We start from the raw sequence: 12,122 nt of genomic DNA, 5'->3' as shown, positions 1-12,122 counted from the left end.
ATTAAGGGCATCTCTAAGCTGTTCAAACTTTGCCTTCCTAAAGTTCAATGTTTTTGTGACTCCCTGACAAGTCCCCCTAGTGAAAGACAGGTGAAACTGCACAATATTGTGGTCGCTATTTCCTAAATGCCCAACCACCTGCAGATTTGTTATTCTGTCAGGTCTATTAGATAGTATTAGGTCTAAAAGTGCTGCTCCTCTGGTTGGATTCTGCACCAACTGTGAAAGATAATTTTTTGATTTCTGAGGTTCATTGTTCTGTGTTGGCTGGCCATCCTGGGATTTTTGGTACCAGAGATTTGGTTAGTAGGTCCTTTTGGTGGCCTTCTTTGTCACGGGATGTGCGTTCTTTTGTGCAGTCCTGTGGGATTTGTGCGCGGGCTAAGCCTTGCTGTTCCCGCGCTAGTGGGTTGCTTTTGCCATTACCGGTCCCCGAGAGGCCCTGGACACATATTTCTATGGATTTTATTTCCGATCTTCCTGTTTCCCAAAGAATGTCGGTTATCTGGGTTGTCTGTGACCGATTTTCTAAGATGGTTCTTTTGGTGCCTGTTGTTTTTTCAGCATGTGGTGCGTTTGCATGGTATTCTGGAGAATATTGTGTCCGATAGAGGTTCCCAGTTTGTTTCTAGGTTTTGGCGGGCCTTTTGTGCCAAGCTGGGCATTGATTTGTCTTTTTCTTCTGCATTTCATCCTCAGACAAATGGCCAGACTGAGCGAATTAATCAGACCTTGGAGACCTATTTGAGATGCTTTGTGTCTGCTGATCAGGATGATTGGGTGGCTTTTTTGCCATTGGCCGAGTTTGCCCTTAATAATCGGGCTAGTTCGGCTACTTTGGTTTCGCCTTTTTTTTGTAATTTTGGTTTTCATCCTCGTTTTTCTTCTGGGCAGGTTGAGCCTCCTGACCTTCCTGGTGTGGATTCTGTGGTCGACTGGTTGCAGCAGATTTGGGTCTATGTGGTGGACAATTTGGTGCTGTCTCAGGAGGATGCTCAACATTTTGCTAATCGTCGTCGGTGTGTTGGTTCCCGGCTTCGGATTGGGGATCTAGTTTGGTTATCTTCCCGTCATGTTCCTATGAAGGTTTCTTCCCCTAAGTTTAAGCCTCGATTTATTGGTCCTTATAGGATTTCTGAGATTATTAATCCGGTGTCCTTTCGCCAGGCGCTTCTGGCCTCGTTTGCTATTCATAATGTCTTCCATAAATCTTTGTTGCGGAAATATGTGGAGCCCGTTGTTCCCTCTGTTGATCCTCTGGCCCCTGTATTGGTCGATGGGGAGTTGGAATATGTTGTTGAGAAGATTTTGGATTCTCATTTTTCGAGGCGGAAGCTTCAGTACCTTGTCAAGTGGAAGGGTTATGGCCAGGAGGATAATTCTTGGGTTTCTGCCTCTGATGTCCATGCCGTTGATTTGGTTCGTGCCTTTCATCGGGCTCATCCTGATCGGCCTGGGGGCTCTGGTGAGGTTTCGGTGACCCCTCCTCAAGGGGGGGGTACTGTTGTGAATTCAGCTTTTGGGCTCCCTCCGGTGGTTGTAGAGGGTAATGCAGTTGTGTCTGGATTGCAGGAGTGGACATGTGTTTCTACTAATTGCAGGACGGACTGGGGTATATAGCTTTGCAGGATCCTTTAATCAGTGCCAGTTGTCCATTGTTCTTGAAGGATTCACTTCCCTGCTGGTCTCTCCAGTTTGCTGTGTTTTTCTACAAAGATAAGTCCTGGCTTTGTTTTTTCTGTCCACCTGCAGTGGACCTTATAGTTCTGTGCATTTTCATGTTTTTGTCTTGTCCAGCTTGGTCTGTGAAGGATTTTTTGCAGCCTAGCTATTTCTCTGGAGATGCAGATATACCCCCCATGTCTTTAGTCAGATGTGGTGATCCGTATTTTCTGCGGTGGATATTTTCTAGTGTTTTTGTACTGACCACATAGTACTCTGTTCTAATCTTTCTTTTTAGCTAGTATGGCCTCCTATGCTAAAATCTGATTTCATATCTGCGTATGTTTTTTCCCTCTCCTCTCACAGTCAATATTTGTGGGGGGCTATCTATCCTTTGGGGATTTTCTCTGAGGCAAGATAGGTTTCCTGTTTCTGTCTTTAGGGGTAGTTAGATCTTAGGCTGTGCCGAGGGGTCTAGGGAGAGTTAGGTACCCCCCACGGCTGCTTTTAGTTGCGCTGCTAGGTTCAGGGTTTGCGGTCAGTACAGGTACCACCTTCTCCAGAGTACGTCTCATGCTGCTCCAAGGCCACCAGATCATAACAGACGTCCCCCTGTGTCACCAAACTCACACCCAGACGAAGTGCACCGAGGAAACCACCACCCTCCTCCGACCCCTCCTCCTAAGAGGTCTCTGACATACCGGGCTAGAATGTAATGAGGGTAGAGTCTTGCCCCTACTCCCTTCAAACACCTCTACTGCCCCCACAGGAGAAGAAGGGGTAGGCTGCAGAAGGACGGCAGAGATTGTAGCTCCTGGACAGCATTCCTTACACGACTGACCCCAGCTGACTACCTCTCTGGACCGCCAGTCTATAACCGGGTTGTGTTTACTCAACCAAGGGAGACCTAAGACAATGGGAGTTGGTATGTTCTCCAAGACGTAGCATGACAGGAACTCTTCATGACAAGCCCCTATACGCAATTGAATTTTGTCAACGACTTGGGTAATGCTCCCCTGGCTGAGCGGGACAGAGTTAATGGCTTGAACGCTTAGGGGTCTAGCTAGCGACCTACTCATCAGGCCATGGTTCTGGACAAAATGAGCATCCACCAAATTGACTCCTGCTCCACTGTCCACAAGCACCGGAATATTCTCAGTTTTCCCACCTACAACCACCTCAGCAGGTAAGGTACACTGAGACGAAAAAATGGAGGAAATATACACTCCCTGGTCGCTTCCTTCCACACAACTAGGGGGACGTGGCTATTTAGATGGAACAGGTATCTTGGCGCGAGCTGGGCAGACATTGATAAAATGACCAGTCTGCCCACAGTAAAAACATGCCCCCACACCACGGCGAACCCCAGACAACCCCGTTTGGGAAGCAACTCCTCCCACCTGCATGGGTTCGTCCACCTGGTCAGGTGGGTTTCCCCCCTAGCAAGGACTACCGGGGGCACATTTGGTGTATGCCTCTCCCTCAAATGTCTATCCACCCGGATGGCAAGAGACATGGCGGCCTCCAATGACTTGGGGGCGGCGTACTGTACCAAAGTATCTTGTAACCTACGGGACAGACCCTGCACAAAATGGCTCCTAAGGGCCGGGTCATTCCACTGTGTGTCAGTGGCCCACCTCCTGAACTCTGAACAGTACTCCTCCGCCGGCCGACCCCCTGCTTGATCTTACGGAGTCGGGATTCCGCCAAGGAGACGCCATCCGGGTCACCATACACCAGCGCCAGAGCTGCAAAAAACTCGTCCACTGACCGTAGAGATGGAGAACCGGTCGGCAGGGAGAAGGCCCAGGATTGGGGATCACCCTTAAGAAGGGAAACAAAGATTCCCACCCGTTGTTCCTCACTCCCTGATGAACGAGGGTGGAGTCTGAAGTATAACTTACAGTCCTCCTTAAAAACCAAAAATGTATCTCTCCCACCAGAGAACCTGTCAGGAAGAGATAACTTGGGCTCAGGTTGAGCATTTACCTAAGCCGAAGCCCAAAACCCCAACTGCAACTGCTGCACCACCTTTCCACGCAGCACTTTAAACTCGTCGGTGAGGACCTGAAGCAGTTGGGCAAAGGCCTGCATTTGAGCCATGGTTCACCAGAAAAAATGTGACGGTCGGTGTTAATGTCACGCCGAGTACGGCGATAAAGGGGCAGGACGGCGAATTTGGGACCCGCACCTGTCCCTGCCACTATAAGGGGCCCTGGCTTACCCTTATCTCGGGGGTACCCTTGAAGGTAGGGAGGCCCGAGCCGCCAGCGTATCCCTGACTCCTATGCAGACCCTATAGTGACCCCCACTCCCCCAAGGGGGGAAGACTGCACCAGTGTAAAACTATAACAACTAACAGGAAAACAAACAATGTAAAGGAAAACCAAACTTAGCTTATTTCTGCAAGACACAGCACAACAGAGAGAAACACCAGATTAAACGGTCACAGCAGAAGAACAGCAGTTCCCAGCTAGATCCTACTCCTGGCTTGGTCGCTGAAGAATGAGCTAACACCGACAGTCAGCTGATGAACCAGGTGACCTCTTAAAGGATGGAGGGAGTGGTCATCACAAGCATCAGCTGAGCCAGGAACAATGCAGTAACATCAGCGGCCACCGGGGGGAAGAAACGGCATTAACCCCCGATGACCAGAAATGAAGCAAACCAGATCTGCCACAAATCCAAAATTGGATCGTGACAATTGTCTTGTTGGAATAAAAATCTCCGTCCCAGTCTCAGGTCTTTTGCAGACTCCAACAGGTTTTCTTCAAGAATGGTCCTTCCATCCATCTTCCCATCAATTTTAACTATCTTCCCTGTCCCTGCTGCAGAAAAGCAGGCCCAAACTATGATGCTGCCACCGCCAAGTTTGACAGTGGGGATGGTGTGTTCAGGGTGATAAGCTGTGTTGCCTTTACGCCAAACATATCGTTTGGCATTGTTGCCAACAAGTTTGATTCTGGTTTTATCTGACCAGAGAACTTTCTTCCACATGTTTGGTGTGTCTCCCAGGTGGCTTGCTGCAAACTTTAAACAACACTTTTTATGGATATCTTTGAAAAATGGCTTTCTTCTCGCCACTCTTCCATAAAGGTCAGATTTGTGCAGTATACGACTGATTGTTGTCCTATGGACAGACTGTCCCACCACAGCTGTAGATCTCTGCAGTTCATCCAGAGTGATTATGGGCCTCCTGGCTGCATCTCTGATCAGTCTTCTCTTTGTTTGAGATTAAAGTTTAGAGGGACGGCCGGGTCTTGGTAGATTTGCAGTGGTATGATACTCCTTCCATGTCAATATAATCGCTTGCACAGTACTCCTTGGGATGTTTAAAGTTTTGGAAATCATTTTGTATCCAAATCCGGCTTTAAACTTCTCCACAACAGTATCATGGACCTGCCTGTTGTGTTCCTTGGTCTTCATGATGCTCTCTGTGCTTCAAACAGAACCCTGAGAATATCACAGAGCAGGTGCATTTATACGGAGACTTGATTACACACAGGTGGAATATATTTATCATTAGGCATTTAGGACAACATTGGATCATTCAGAGATCCACAATGAACTTCTGGAGTGAGTTTGCTGCACTGAAAGTAAAGGGGACAAATAATATTGCACTCCCCACTTTTCAGTTTTCAAATTTCCACAAAAATTTAAAATAACCAATACATTTCGTTCAAGTTCACAATTGTGTTCCAATTCTTCACCAAAAATGTACATTTGGTATCTTTATGTTTGAAGGATGATATGTGGGAAAAGGTTGAAAAGTTCCAGGAGGGCGAATTCTTTCAAAACAAGGCACTGTAATACTTTCAAAACAATAGATATTATTAATCATGCACACACTCAAAAAACTGTCACCCCATTTTTTCAGTAGGAGATAAAAATACAGTTAAATAGGGCCTGAGCTGTGCTTTACAATAGGGTATTTTTTGTCCCCTGATTCCCTACCTATGCTGCCGAAATGCCTTACAAAAGTGGCCTTTTTCGCCTGTCAATCAGGCTGGTCAGGTCAGATGGGCGTGGTCACAGCGCTGTTTCTCCCCCACATCTTGCTTATGTTCCCGTTGGTGGCGTAGTGCTTCTCCCATGCACAAGTGCCGAATGCACTGCGCAGCTGTAGAAAAAGAGCGCACTCGCCGCTATTCAGCGGTTTCTCGGTGGGCGCGGCCATCTTCCTGAGGCCGCGCGTGCGCAGATGGAGTCTCCTGCTTCCCGGGGCTTCAGGAAAATGGCCGCGGGATGCCGCGCGTGCGCAGATGGACATCGCGGCGGCCATTTTCCTGAAGCCGAGATTCGAACTCGAGTTCGGACGAAGCAACTCCTTGCGAAACGCGCGTCGGGTGTGGTGGACGCCTGGCTACTTATCCCATTGGGTAAATTACGTACTGATGTAGCATTTTACTTTGTAGGTTTTCACAGTCCTTGTTACTTATATTTAGGTGGCATATTTGGCCCCTTTTTCCTCATTTTGACTATATATGTCAGAGGTGTGTAACACTGTACTGTGACAACTATGCAACTATGCAATAATTATTGTGTCACATGTACATATGTTCTCTCACGTTTATTTAACATCTAACAGGTGTGTATCAGTATACTATGTCAGTTATTTTTAGGATATTTTTCCTGTGATTTTTGCCAGGTGTCCCCTCTTTTTTATCCTGTGTATGTGGTTGTTTCTCACTTGCTGCCCATTGTGGGCTATTTTCAACTTTGATTGATGTTTTTATGACATTTAATAAAGTGATCTTTTTTCATCTATGTGTGGTGCCTTTTTGTAGGTATATATCAAGTATATGTGGCTTACCACTGTGGGTTACATTATTGGTGTTTTATTTAAACAGGTTGCCAATTGTCTTTTGCAAACTACTGTTGATACCGTGTGGAGTTGTTGTTTTGATGTAACAAAACAATTCTTTATTTCAGTAGCCAATATGCCATATGGTGTGTTCGTTTGAACCTGTTGATATGATTGCTTTTATTGTGTATTATAAAACAATAAAAATTATGAATAAGAATTTATACCCAAGGATGAGCCAAACAAGGTTTATTCTGAATTCATGTCAGATATTGAGAAAAACATGCATATGTGTATTTTTATATAGCGTGTAAACTTCTAGTTTCAACTGTACAAAACATGGTACAACACAGGCACTTCAAGAAAGAAACTCAAATTAACTCATAGGACTGAATGAACATTGGTTCAAATGGTTCAAGACAACTAGTGAGTTATTGCAGGAGCTGGAAGTATCAGGTTCTCATGTATCAGTATGCCCAAAAATTCAGCTCAAGAAAAAAGCCCCTACTACAAGAACTGCATACAAATGCTAGACTCAAGTTTGCCATGTTCAGTGGAGGATCAGTATGGATGAAAAAAGGGTGAGGCTCCTATTCTAAAAAACACCCAACTGAGAAGGTTGATGATGAAGGTTTATCTAGAAATAATGAAGCAGAAAAAAAATAAATAAAAGTATTGTAGTGGTGATTAAAAAGCCCTCACAAAGCCTATAGGAACTTTGTGAACTGAATTGGGAAAAATGCTTCCCAACAAAATAAAAAAAGCCAAAATGTCTTTCATAAGTTCTGTCAACAGGAATGGACACAAAGTTCAGTACATCACTGTGGTAAGTTTGCAAAATGAATGCCTTTAGTATCAGTGTACACAAAGTTTCAGAATAGTAATATTTTTCACTCATTCACTATAAGACCATATGATTTGTATCATTAGACAAGTATTTTGAAAGGTTCCAGATTTCTAATATGTTCAGTTATCATCGTCTTACCTTTGCTAAGCTCTTTAACTTCTGTAGATGGAAATAGTAGTAGTCTTGCATTAACTGAATATTCTGCAAGTCGAGAGCCATGGTGGGGAACACTGTAAAAGGCAATCCCTCTGGTGTTCTTGACAAAATCTTGCAACTCTGTATCCTTTGATGCATTTACCAACATCTTTTTCACTAGCAGACCTGAATGAAAATGACTAAACTTACTCTTTATAGTGTTATTTTAATTATGAGAAATGGGTTATGCTTTAAGTAGAAAAATGAGTCAAATCATAAAAGACTACTAAAAAGTGGTTACCAACGCAGTGACATGTCTCTACCTTTGTTTCCCTATGAGGGTAATTTACAGGTTCTTATAAACAGTGTAACAGGTAGCCATTTCACTGATAGGTCCTCTTTCAGTACTTATCAATCTTTTTTTAACCCCCTTTTCAAGACCTATAAGTTTTTTTAATTTATGGTTGACATGGCCCTATGAGGATATGAGGATTGAGGGTTTTGTGGGATAAGATGTAGTTTTATAAGACACTATTCATTTTAATGTATAATGTACTGAAGAGCAGAACAAAAATCCCTAGTGAAATGGTAAAAAAACAAAACATAATTTCCCTTACGCTTCTTGGCTTTTGCATTACAGCATTAATTGTGCAGTATATATGATGTGACAATTTGATTCTCCAGGTCAGCATGATACACTGACCATTTTGCAAGTTTTCTCACCTTCCAAGAATGGAGAGGTCTGTCATTTTTATCGTAGGTACACTTCAACTGTGAGAAACAAAATCTAAAATTTAAACCCAGAAAATCACATTGTATGATTTTATATAATTAATTTGCTCTTCATTTTACAAAGTATTTGTTCACCTACCAACCAGTAAGAATTCTGGCTCTCACAGACCTGTTAGGTTTTCTTTAAGAAACCCTCCTACTCTGCATTCATTACCTGTATTAATTGCACCCGTTTGAACTCGTTACCTGTAAAAAAGACACCTGTCCACATAATCACACTCCAACCTCTCCACCTAGGTCAAGACTAAAGAGCTGTCTAAAGGTAGTTTTGCATTTGTGTTTAGGAGGGCTGCGGATGGCAGCTTACTTCCTCCTTTCTTAGTTCATGAAGCTCTGCCCATGCTCCACCTACTGCTGCATGCATCATGTATTTCCCTACGTACCTATCTTTAACATTGGGTATGCAGAGACATTAATTGTATGCGGATGTGTCCGCATGCAGCGATTTCAGGTGTGCGGCGACCGCACGGAAATGCAAAGATAGGTACGCAGTGAAACACAGGATTCATGTGGCAGTAGGCGGATCATGGGCGGAGCTTCATGGAGGGAGAAAGAAGGAAGTAAACTACCATCTGCAGCCCTCCTCAACGCAAGTGTGAAACCACCCTAAGGACACCAGGGAGAACATTGTAGACCTGCAAAAGGCTGTGATGGACTACAGGACAATAGGCAAGCAGCTTGGTGAGGAGGTAACAACTGTTGGCACAATTAGAAAATGGAAGAAACACAAGATGACTGTCAGTCTTCCTTGGTCTGGGATTTCATGCAAGATCTCAGCTCGTGGGGTAAGGATGATTCTGAGGAAGGTCATGAATCATCCCAGAACTACACGGAAGGACTTGGTCAAAGACCTGAAGAGACCTGGGACCACAGCCTCAAACATTACCATTAGTGACATACTACGCTGTCATGGATTAAAATCCTACAGGACACGCAAGGTTCCCCTGCTCACACCAGCACATGTCCAGGCCCATTGGAAGTTTGCCAATAACCATCCGGATGAACCAAAGGAGGCACATGATAAGGCCATGTGGTCAGATGAGATCATAATAGAACTTGTTGGGGTCATGTGTCACAAGATTTTGGCCAACAACCACCTTCCATCAATAAGAGCATTGAAGATGGGTCATGGCTGGGTCTTTCAGCATGACAATGACCCGGAACACACAGCTAAGGAGTGGCTCCTTACGAAGCATTTCAAGGTCCTGGAGTGGCCTGGACAGTCTCCAGACCTGAACTCAATAGAAAATATATGGTGGGAGCTGAAACTTAGTGTTGCCCAGAGACAGCCAAAAACCTGAAAGATCTGGATATATTTATAGAGGAGTGGGCCAAAATCCCTGCTGCAGTGTCTGCAAACTTGGTCAAGAACTAGAGGAAACGTCTGATCTCTGTAATTGCAAACAAAGTTTTCTGTACCAAATATTAAGTTCTGTTTTTCTATTGTATCAAATACTTATTTAATGCAATAAAATGCAAATTTTCCATGTAAAAATCATACAATATGATTTTCTGGATTTTTTTAAAGATTCTGTTTCTCACAGTTGAAGTGTACCCAAAATAAGGATTATAGACCTTTCCATCTTTTGTATGTGGGAAAACTTGCAAAATCGTCATTGTATCAAATACCGTATTTTTCTGACTATAATACCCACTTTTTCCCAAAAAAATTTGGGAGGAAAATGGGGGGTGCCTCAAACGCAGGCTTATCGGGGGGTTGCAACAGAGGTGTGGTGATGCTGCGGTGGTGGGTGGTACGGAGTGCACCTGAGCAGGGTCCCTCTTCAGGATGACAGTGGTAGAAATGTGGTGGTGCCACAGCACAGTGTTCACGTTGAGCAGAGTGCATCACCGGTTTCCCTGCTGCCATCTTCCTGAAGCCATGTGCCGCTGGAGGCTTCAGGAAAATGGCCACATGTGCGCAGATTGAAATCTCGGCAGCACTCGGCTTCAGAAAAATGGCCGCCGAGATCTCAATCTGCACACGCGCAACCTCCGGTGGCCAATTTTCTGAAGCCTCCAGCAACCCACGGCTTAAGGAAGATGGCTGCATGGAAACCAGTGATGCACTCGGGTCTGCTCACTGGGCAGCAGTGTCACCACATTTCGGCCACCAGTATCCTGAAGTAGGGACCCTGCTTCATGATCTGCAGCGTTGCACCCCGGGACTGCAGCATTGTCCCACTTCTGCCACCGCTAGCATCCTGAGGAGGGACACTGATCCAGCTCTGCCTCACCACCGACACCAGACCCGCAGCATTGCACCCCGGGACTGCAGAATTGCCTCACTTCTGCCACCGCCGGCTTTCTGAGGAAGGGACCCTGCCTTCTGTGACCCCTATGAACCACCGCCGGCTCTCAGGTAAGATACCTCAACTTCGGACAATAAGATGTACCCCATCTTATAAAAATCTTTTTTTCTGCTATTTTCCACCCCAAAATTTGGGGTGCGTCTTATAGTCCAAAAAATATGGTACTTCTTTTCCCCACTGTGTGTATATGTGTATATACGGAAAGTATTCATACCCCTTTAAATGTTTCACTCTTTGTTTCATTGCAGCCATTTGGTAAATTCAAAAACGTTCATTTTTTTCTCATTAATGTACACTCTGCACCCCATCTTGACTGAAAAAAACAGAAATGTAGTAATTTTTGCAAATTTATTAAAAAAGAAAAACGGAAATATCACATGGTCATAAGTATTTAGACCCTTTGCTCAGTATTGAGTAGAAGCACCCTTTTCAGCTAGTACAGCCATGAGTCTTCTTGGAAATGATGCAACAAGTTTTTAACATCTGGATTTGGGGATCTTCTGCCATTCTTCCTTGCAAATCCTCTCCAGTTCCGTCAGGTTGGATGGTGAACGTTGGTGGACAGTCATTTTCAGGTCTCTCCAGATATGCCCAATTGGGTTTAGGTCAGGTCTCTGGCTGGGCCAGTCAAGAATGGTCACAGAGTTGTTCTGAAGCAACTCCTTTGTTATTTTAGCTGTGTGCTTAGGTTCATTGTCTTGTTGGAAGGTGAACCTTTGGCCAAGTCTGAGGTCCAGAGCACTCTGGAAGAGGTTTTCATCCAGGATATCTCTGTACTTGGCCGCATTCATGTTTCCTTCAATGGCAACCACTCGTCCTGTCCCTGCAGCTGAAAAACACCCCCCATAGCATGATGCTGCCACCACCATGTTTCACTGTTGGGATTGTGTTGGGTAGGTGATGAGCTGTGCCTGGTTTTCTCAACACATACCAACTAGAATTATCACCACAAGGTCTATATTCGTCTCATCAGACCAGAAAATCTAATTTCTCATAGTCTGGGAGTCCTTCATGTGTTTTTTAGCAAACTCTATGCGGGCTTTCATATGTCTTTGTTATGAACTGGTGATTCAGAACCACAATGGACCTAGTGGTTAAGAGCACACAAAGTGACCTGATAGTTACTAATAACATAGGACGAGGTCTGAGACGTGAGAACTCTGCTGACCGCAATCCCTAATCCTATCATACCACACTAGAGGTAGCCGTGGAGCGCTCCTGACCAGACCTAGGCGCCTCGGGCACAGCCTGAGAAACTAGCTAGCCCTGAAGATAGAAAAATAAGCCTACCTTGCCTCAGAGAAACTCCCCAAAGGAAAAGGCAGCCCCCCACATATAATGACTGTGAGTAAAGATGAAAATACAAACACAGAGATCAAATAGATTTTAGCAAAGTCAGGCCCGACTTACTGAATAGACCGAGGATAGGAAAGATAGCTTTGCGGTCAGCACAAAAACCTACAAACAACCACGCAGAGGGCGCAAAAAGACCCTCCGCACCGACTAACTGTACGTCTCAGAGCTTCCAGCAAGCAAGAAAAACCAATATAGCAAGCTGGACAGAAAAAAT

At 44.8% G+C, this 12,122-nt stretch overlaps 1 protein-coding gene across 8 annotated transcripts in view; it reads right to left on the bottom strand.

Moving 5' to 3' along the window:
* SERAC1 (serine active site containing 1) overlaps window positions 1-12,122 on the bottom strand; it is a 2,030,253-nt gene that overhangs the window by 383,523 nt on the left and 1,634,608 nt on the right. For 6 of the 8 annotated variants that reach the window (XM_069769365.1, XM_069769368.1, XM_069769371.1 and 3 more), the window contains one exon: window positions 7,452-7,634. The exons of the other annotated variants lie outside the window; for them this stretch is intronic. In XM_069769365.1, coding sequence (XP_069625466.1) covers window positions 7,452-7,634 — 183 coding nt within the window. The remainder of the gene's footprint in view (window positions 1-7,451; window positions 7,635-12,122) is intronic. 8 annotated transcript variants of the gene reach the window in all.

This window comes from Ranitomeya imitator, chromosome 5 (genome assembly GCF_032444005.1).
Source record: "Ranitomeya imitator isolate aRanImi1 chromosome 5, aRanImi1.pri, whole genome shotgun sequence".
Classification (NCBI taxonomy): Eukaryota; Metazoa; Chordata; class Amphibia; order Anura; family Dendrobatidae; genus Ranitomeya; species Ranitomeya imitator.
This window is presented reverse-complemented; position numbering and strand designations above follow the sequence as displayed.